Source organism: Trematomus bernacchii, unplaced genomic scaffold (genome assembly GCF_902827165.1).
Source record: "Trematomus bernacchii unplaced genomic scaffold, fTreBer1.1, whole genome shotgun sequence".
NCBI lineage: Eukaryota > Metazoa > Chordata > Actinopteri > Perciformes > Nototheniidae > Trematomus > Trematomus bernacchii.
In genome coordinates this window covers 3,852,396-3,861,911 of record NW_022987567.1, presented here as the reverse complement: position 1 = coordinate 3,861,911, position 9,516 = coordinate 3,852,396, and the positions used below count along the sequence as shown (strand labels likewise).

General features: G+C 39.1%; 1 protein-coding gene across 2 annotated transcripts in view; it reads right to left on the bottom strand.

The window, feature by feature from the left end:
* Positions 1-2,161: 2,161 nt before the first annotated feature.
* Positions 2,162-9,516, bottom strand: part of LOC117479053 (atrial natriuretic peptide receptor 2) — a 59,254-nt gene continuing 51,899 nt past the window's right edge. For both annotated transcript variants that reach the window (XM_034126073.1, XM_034126074.1), the window contains exons 17-22: positions 8,819-8,942; positions 6,858-6,926; positions 6,054-6,228; positions 4,701-4,799; positions 3,330-3,421; positions 2,162-2,707 (exon numbers count right to left, since the gene is read on the bottom strand). In XM_034126073.1, the coding sequence (XP_033981964.1) occupies positions 2,645-2,707; positions 3,330-3,421; positions 4,701-4,799; positions 6,054-6,228; positions 6,858-6,926; positions 8,819-8,942 (622 nt within the window). In that variant the 3' untranslated portion in view covers positions 2,162-2,644. The remainder of the gene's footprint in view (positions 2,708-3,329; positions 3,422-4,700; positions 4,800-6,053; positions 6,229-6,857; positions 6,927-8,818; positions 8,943-9,516) is intronic.

The window sequence follows — 9,516 nt, the reverse complement described above, 5'->3', positions numbered from 1 at the left end:
ACATTGTTAGTGTGGTACAGATTCACATGTGTTCTGTCACTCAGAGGACAAGTCCATGCACTGCCGACCCTCTCTGTTCTTTCAGCAGGGATTAGTAGGCGGTAGCTATGGCGACAAGTCATTTTAGCTGATATTTATGCAGGTTTCTTCTCCAAACATTTCTTTATATCCTTGGATGATATAGAACAAACATTTGCTTCTTAAAGACAAGGCTTGTCTTAAAATGTAATGTAGCAAATGTCACCTTTGTTCCCCTTCTTTGATTTTAGTTGTGTATCTATGTTGTTTATCTCTTGGCTAAAAGAAATTGCTATGACATTTTTTATTTTTAAGGGAAGCTGTGGTTAATCGTGATAAATTACAAGTTTAAACTACTAGTTTTTTATTATATTGGGGGGGGGGGGGGGGGGGGGGGGGGGGGGGGGGGGGGGGGAGTGAACAAGCATAAAAAAGTAATAAAAGCATGACAAACTGGTAATAGAAATCTGAGGGTTTCTACTTCATTAAAACATGATTTTCCGACACTAAACTAAAGCATCAACAAAGCAGCTGTCACAGAGAGCTGTTGTGTTCACTCTCCGTATAATGTGTGCTACTCAAGGCATACATATTTTCTCTACTGCTATCATCCTGTGATCCTTATCTGTTCCTACAGAGGTGACCCTGTCCCCTCTCTCCCACCCCTTCAAGAAACTGTCTTATGCACATGCTTCAGCAAAAAGCCTTTCTTCCATATTTATCACATCTGTGCTGCCACACCGAGGTGGTTATATTTGCTAACTGATGTTCAGTGATCTCAGTCGTTGCAATACATGTATCTTGTTCCAGTTCATTAGCTTTCTTTGCATTTTGGTAAAAATCCCTGCTGGTATTACAGGAGGAAGTTGGGGTCAAACCTGATAACGTGATAATTTGTTGTTTCCTGATTAATCACTAGCTTTAAAAGCCTTAATTATCACTGAAAACGATTAATTTCCCCCAACCCAAATGCAGGTTAACACTGTCTCAAAAACATGAAATCACCCTTAAGATGTTCTAAACTATTTTTAAAGGATTCAACTGTTCTTTGCAGTACGCCTGCCAGTCTTTGAACTTCAAGGTCCTCTGCTGTAAGAAGGGTAGAAAATAACATATGAAGAGATGACAGATGACACTGGTCAGTTGTGAGGAGGGTCAGCAGGAGGTCCAGCAGAGACCTTCACTCGCTCACTGTGGCTGCAGCAGGCGGTGTGTCACTGAGCGGTAATTACAGCCGTGCAGGAGGGGAGGATGTTCTCCTGCAGAGATAAAAACTCACACGCGGCCACACACAGCGCCCATGCCCCCTGTTTCACAACCGATAATGAGCAGCTAATGAGCGGGGATGTCATTACAGCAAACACACAGCTGCCTGCCACCAACATTTCCACACTTCTTCCCCGATATGTACATACATTCTTGCACGCAATCAGGCTGCACATGTTTATCTGTAATATTACTATGGCAGCCTTTTCGAAATGTAAAGTGACAATGCTAATGTTCATCAGATGAACCTTATCTTATTATCAGGACTTGATAAAAAGGGCAGAGCCTGGAAAATAAAAATAGACAATAAATTATTTAGGTTCATTTCAGCAGACATTCCCTTAAAGGTTACAGCGAGAAGACTAGACTTTGCAATGTGCAAATCTTAGCGGTACATTCAATATTGTGTGTGTGTGTGTGTGTGTGTGTGTGTGTGTGTGTGTGTGTGTGTGTGTGTGTGTGTGTGTGTGTGTGTGTGTGTGTGTGTGTGTGTGTGTGTGTGTGTGTGTGTGTGTGTGTGTGTGTGTGTGTGTGTGTGTGTGTGTGTGTGTGTGTGTGTGTGTGTGTGTGTGTGTGTGTGTGTGTGTGTGTGTGTGTGTGTGTGTGTGTGTGTGTGTGTGTTGGAGACGGGGGACGGACAGCACAAGGTCATTTATAAATGTTATCTGGGTTAAACTTGGATGGAAACATCAGGGTGAGAACTGTCAGGAGAACGTGGCCCAGATACATCCAGAGAGCTCACATTATGAAATGTAACGTGAGTGCATTACAGAACTGACTCTTCTCTGCCGTTCTCATGTTACACTCTTTATGGATGTACACGTCAATAACTGACCACACACTGAAAGGCAAAAGGATAAAAATACCGCCTGGTCCATGAATGGAAAAAAAGAGTGTTTTACTCAGTTTATTGAACAAAATATCTTACAGTATCTTGGATATACATATATACATATTATCTTGTACTGTGTAACACGGTTTATGAACCCCTGCAGTGACATCAATGGCAAAAGCTGTGCCTCCAAACTTCTATGTAAATATTAATACATCATTGACTTCCAAACACATTATACAAATCTTAATATAGAAAGCACAAAAAATAAGAATGTATCAGTGAAAAGTACACACTTTCCAGACATAAAGGTTCTTCTTTTACAATACTTTTTTCTTCTTTTTTGCAGTTACAGTTTGCAGGTAGTAAATATACCTGGAATTCCCTCTGACGTTTGGCGTCGTTCTGTTTTCCTCTGCACGGAAATAACCAATAAGGACTTATTCTAGAACAAATAAAGAAGTGGCTCGCTCGGCCACCGGAGCTCCTGCTGTCGTCTCCGCCGCTGCCACGTTATCAGCAGGCCTCTCAGACAACATACACATCAGTCTTCTCCCCTTGAAGCCAATACGTTCTCATTTTGCCTTTGCCCTGAAAAACACAGAAATCAATAGGTTCATCAATGGAGATGGTGGACGTGGGCGTGATATCCTATTAGGCTGCCCTGTGTTTAAGGGTGACCCTGATGGGTACAGCAGCTCAGCTTACACCTCCACCTTTTCCCAGCATATGAAGCATTCGTGCATAATCAGAGGAGAATTAGACACATCTTTACACTTGCCATTTTAAAATGCTTAAAGCGTATAACTGTTATAATCTTGTTAATCTCAATAGACTTGCCAATGTGGAGGAGCCTAAACCTGCATTCTTTCCTATATCCAGCAGGGGGCAACTGGTTGCAAATAGAAGTCCAGTTGTGTCGAAGTCTATGAGAAAAAGACTAGACTTCTAACCATATACAGTCTATGCTTCTAACTTAATGTATCAGCTCAGAAAACACTTTACTAATGACTACATGGTCACAACTGCTAGATCAGAGTCTTCTATAATGATGTTTCTTTGTAAATATTGGTCCCTGTTAGACAATAAAGCAACGTCTCATTTGTTTGAACTTTTGTTATGCTAGCACAGACAAAAGCTGACCGCATTTCTTCATGCTTGCTTATTTTCTGGCACTTCAACTCTGTCATTGAAAAAAAAGCAAAGTTCTTACCTTCATTTCTACATCTCCTCGTAACTGGAGATCAAAGTATCCAAACTCATCCAGCACTTCTTTGGTGGCCGAGGATAAGTGGATCTTTAAGGCTGCAGAACACAACGAGAGCACAACAAACACTGAGCATTTTACACTGTGAAGAACAGCTGAAAACGGTATTTTCATCACCACCAGAGACGAGCAGATAAATTCAGTCCTGTCAAATATCTGAAATGCTAACGGCGATGAAAATCGGTATTGTTTTGTCCAATTAATGCACACAACGCCGAGATGTCAGACTCAGCCGGTGGAGCTTCAGGCTGCACACTTTATCGCTGGCTAAGGGGCCCTTAGATGTAAGTGCTATCAATTATTTACCAGAGGAGGCACAATACAGGAAGCGGCTCGGTAGTTAATCAATACATCTGATGATTCACTCGCAAACTATCCAACCACAGCTCCATAACACTGGCTCCTGTCACTGCAGTGTGTCTTATACTCAGCTTCGAAACAATATTTGTACTGATGAATGCTTCTTTTAAAGGATAAAAGAACAAATGTCAGTTAAGTTCAACAGATTATGCTCTCTTTAGATTTACTGCTCAAACAAAGTGATTATTTACTGTTTATCTGGATCCCCATGAACTGTTTCCTTGGCAACAACCATTCAAGCACTCTTCCTGTGGTCCATATTAGAAAAATACAGTATAATAAATAAATAAAAAGACTTAGTTTGATAAAGAAGTAAATTAGCAACACAGTTGCACTGGGTTGCATGTTTCTTCATTACCATTAACCCACATTGTAGTTTGTATCCTACACACACCAACCTGCAGCTATAAATACTCACAATAACATCAAATGTGTATTCATCCACAGCTGAAAATAGTCCCCAACAAAAGCAATGTTTTGTGCCCAGATGTTCTAGGAAATGACTGAGCATTGTAAAATATGAGACTCCACACTTGGGCATAGGGGCTTTTAGTATGAGTTCAGTTTAAGCCTAAACCTAACCTTAACCCTGGGAGAAAAATGTCTTACATCCGGTAGAAGTTTTAAGTTGCCCTCATCTAAATATAGCCAACAATCACAGATTTGTCATCAATTCAGATAAGGCAAAACCTTATAGGGTAAAAGAGGGACATAAATAACAAAGAATTACCAGACAGGACCCTTCTACCAGAACACAGTAGTAGAATTGCAATATAGCGAAACTGGATAACAGATATATTTAGTAAACAGCAGAGTGACAGTCCTTGAAAACACTGAAAAACAACTCAGAGAAAACACTGTAACATAAATGGTTGTACACTATGTTCAGAATCCAGATCGGTTATACAAAATAAAAATAAAAATAGAACAACAAAAAGCAGAGACAGTGATACTGACCTTCTCCGTTGGACTCCATTCGAGATGCCGTGTTGACAGTATCTCCAAACAAACAGTATCTGGGCATTTTCAAACCGACCACTCCGGCACAAACTGGCCCTAAAAGCACAAGGAAAATAAAGTCAGACATACAAATATTAACAATATCTAGAAACTGCTGTCCTCATCACACAAATGGAAAGGATGAATTATTAACTCGGATAATGCCAGCCTACGCACACTGGTCCATTCCTGTTTCATGTCAAGTGTCTCATTAATTCAAACTGTGCGCCCATTAGCTGATGACACAGTCTAAATATTGTGACTGGGGCCTCTTGTAAATGACATCGGACTAAATGCAACAGACGGGTCAAGATAAAACATCCGGAGTGTTTATGTCCAGAGGTGGGACGTTACAAATCACAACGGCCCTGCACTTGATATACACACTGCTGCCAGTTTACGAGATACACCTCGCTAAAACGAATACATCCACCCTGCAATAAATACATCCTGCTTTAATGATTGTTCAGATGTTGAGAGTTGAGTCAAGAGAACAAGGCTTTATTGAAAGGAGGCAGATACAAATGTGTACCATACATTTTAACAAGCAATCTTATCTAGTTGTGGAATGCATTAGTTGCCACTTTACACATACTGTAATTACAGTTTATCTTAGTCAACATCTTCTTTGATTTGAAAGCTGTGCAAACATTGCGATAAAACACAAGAGGAGATAAATCAATGTGCTCCTGTGTGTCCCATTTTGGGAGAATTATTTCTCACTTTCTTTGGCGGGAAAAATGTGTTGTTACCAATTTTCAATCAGCCCATTCTTGTTTTTGGAAGGAATGGACAACAATGTGTCAACAAAATACATTATGTTCCAATAATAACAATATTTTAATAGTCAGATTTTTCTTCTACAATTCAAAAAGGTCTGGTGTTAGGGTTACTTTTTACTTCCACTCTACACTAGATTTCTGAAGCAAGTATTGTACTTTTTACTCCTACATTCATTTTCCATTTTAAATTACTTTATAAATTCAGATTATTTGCTAATACAAATGTAAATCAACTAATGGATAAACATTGTAATTTTTATATTTTTACCTGTAACTTAGTATTTTTACAATTTGGTTTTGCTACTTTTTACGTAAAATATCTAAATACCTTTTTTTTACCACTGTGTGCTCATTAGCAATAAAACAATCTATACCAATGGGAAAAAAGCAGAAAATAGATGTTGGGTTTGAGTCATCAGTGCTTTGCTCAAGGACACCTCAGAGGGATGAGCTTCAGCCATTATGAGAGGTCAAATCTGAGAGCGTCCATGTGACCTCGGTGCAGATGTGCCCAGCTGCTCTGACTCACCTGTGTGTATTCCTATCCTGAGACTCAGCTGGTCGTTGGGTCTGTGCCGGATCTTGAACGTTTTGACCTCCTCTAACAACGCCAGCGACATCCCAGCGATCTCTCTGGCGTGCAGCTTCCCGTTCCGCACCGGCAGCCCGGACACCACCATGTAGGCGTCGCCGATTGTCTCCACCTGAGCGACCAATCAAAAGGGATAGAACGTTAAAAAAAAAAAAAAAATGGTATTCGCAGGATTCCAAAAAGCACGTCTTATTTTTATTTATTCGTTTATTTGGCAGGGACATTGCACATTAATGAACACTTAAAACATTAAATGTGCCAAATGTAAATATGCCGGATTTAGCTTTGAGCTACTTTCCATCCGCAGTCCCTCACATAAAACATTAAGAAAATGAAAATTACAAAAATAGTAGTACAAATACATAAAATGCAAGAAAAGTGCAAGAGTAAGAGTAGAATACCCAAGTATTTATGACATGGCAATACAATATAGCAGCATCGATAAGACGTCTAAGACGTAATCTTACTGTTCAATATTTAAATATACATCAACAGTAAGATGAAATTAAATAATCACTTTAATAAACCTTATTTAATTTAATCTTACTTAACAATATTACATTTGATATTATGTTCTTGTGTAAAAATCTATTTACGTGTATATAGTCTGTTTTTAACTCTGTTGGAGGAGCTCGGGACAGAATAATTTCATTGCCATCTACACTGTAGCTTATGTGCATATGACATCAAAACCAGGTTGGAAACAAAGACTCCATAGTTGTCGTTATCATCCTGACTTACCTTGTATACGTCGAAGTTATCGATGATGGCGTCAAAACAGGTGTACAGATCATTGAGCAATGTGACAACCTGGATATAGAGAAAGAAGAGATTCCGTTAAGCAAACATACTACAAGATAAATACTGAAAGTCTTTTTTAAAGCCTGTAAAACTGACAGGGTTTTGACTTTACACGATAGCTGTTAAACGAAGACTGTAAATCCAACATTTGACTCTGTTTTCTTTGGGTAAAAGGCGGGCCCATTGGGAGTCCGGTGTGTCTGCACCACATAATCTCTGCCTGTCTGTCGCTGGACCGCCGCCCGCTAAGGCTCACTGACAAACACATTTACAGGATCATAAATCCCGTCCACAGAGGGAATATTACACACACAATCCATATTAAATCCACCAAATTGTGTGTTCTAATAGTTGTAATGTAGCAGAAATGTCAGAGGTTGGCTGGCAAATGTATTACTTAGTTTTCATCTTTGAAAATGTTGTCTGAACTTAAAAAAAAAATTCAAAGTGAATGGGCAGAAACGTTGAAGCTTCAACGCACGCCGCCGTGTGGACGGGCCGTAATACTGACGAGCTCTGGATGCAGGTTACATCTTTCGTATGCTCACAAACAGCTTATGGATAATGCTAATTTTCTCCAAAATGGCTGTTACGGTGGAAGGCCACTATAATGACAGGTCAACAAAAGGTGAACTATTTGATTGACAGTGGGAGGAAGGGCCAAATCTCTCATGGGGGAGGTGAAGACGTTTGGCAGCTGCAGACACTGTTGAGCGCTCCAAAAAGGGCTGGGTAATGGATTTATACAACACAAGTGCGATGATGTACTAGTAAAACTGTGATTTTCATTGATTTTCTGATATTTTGTTTGACTTTTATCATAGACAATTGGATCATTCTGTATTATGTACAGGATTGATAAAGAAGTACATAAATGTAGCGTAGATTCAGTTGACTTGGGGGCAGCTTGTTTACAGTTATATTCTTGTATAGTCACTATATTTCTGGATTATATGTAACTGGATGGGATATTGTGTTGTACTGTATGAATATCTGGTCAGAGACTTGGTTTTTGATTAAAAAGGAGAAGATGAGAAGTTCTGGGGGGGTAAAACAGTCGATCTGAAGGTGTCAGATTGTCCTTCAACACGTCCTCTTCCTGGATGCAACATGTTGATAATGTTTCATCTGGAGAAACCTCCCTTTGATATTCAGAGAGAGATATGTGGTGACACAAAGTGACTCAACTCTGCGTCAACATCTCTAACATTTAACTGTACTATTTTGAGTTGCAGCCCACTGTGGGAACTATGAGACACACTGTAGGTAGAGACCTGCTACTGGAGAGAGCTTTCATGTATGAACAGAGAAAGGCAATTCACTGGCTGTGATCACGAACTGGGATTTCTTTTTACAAGCTTTTAGACTTTCTTGTTGAGGAAAGACAGAACACATACAAAGGCACAAGGACGGTTTGATGGCTTAAAGGGCCTTTGTAGATAAAGAAGGTAATGATAATGGAGCAGGGGGAGAACATTTCCAAAATGAAAGGGAAATAACTTATATTGTAGTGTTTTCAAATCACAAATATTTCCTTATTGCTAAATCTGAGTGAAAAGTATAATTGGATTTGGTTATCCGCTGGAGAATTAAAGGTTGAAATGTTGATGTTAATGTTATGCTTTTCACCTGTAAATGTACCACTCTACAATCTTGAGAATATACACGTTTTTTTCTTGTAGATTGTCAGATTTTTACTCGTAAATGTACCAATTAAATCCCAGGAACGTTTTCTTTTAAATCTTGAAACTTCTATATATTTTTCTCTGAATATTAGTCCCTTCTTCCTGCAATGTCTTGGCTTTTTACCTCCAATTGCCCCATTACAAAGCTGTAGAAACAGTGAGTTACAGATGGGTATGTATTCACTGGAGGGTTGCAGTGACTGGGTTGCTGTGTACCTCTAGAGGCGTGCTCTCTGCAGACATGGACGTGAAGCCCACAATGTCGCTGAAGTAAATGGTGACGCTGTCGAAGGCTTCTGCCTGAACCGTCTCCCCTCGTTTCAGCTGCTCCGCTACTGAACTGTGAAGAGAGAGAGACATGAGGGCAAAATACTCCCAGTGAAATCATGAAGAAGCAAGGGACAGTTAATAATCAGAGGAGAATATAAAATAATGATGGATGTTTAGTTGACACCACAGATTTTCTCTAAATTAAATAACACCAATTGTGGCAAACATCACGTCAGGGTTGATTTTTGAGCTAATTTTATTAATCAATTTTCTCGTTAATTTGCATCAAGTTACAGTTTTCTGAGCCAGAGCAAAGCCTGCAAAATGTTCATTATTTTGGCTGTTTATTGACTTTCTCACACAAAACATATTTTCAATGGAAAACACTGAACGAAAGTTATATAAAAATGTACATGTTAAACTGAAAAGAAAAAGAATAGACAGCAATCAATTAGAAAACTTGCCATCAAAACAAAATGTCAAAGAGCAATGTCAGATAAAAAGTAAACAAATATAATAATAAAATGTAATACACATAATATAAAATAACGATAAAACCCTTAAATATGTTAATTGTAGTAAAATAGTCGGGCTCTATTGGGACTGTTGTTTATGTGTGTATTGATTAAAGAAAACACAGTAAC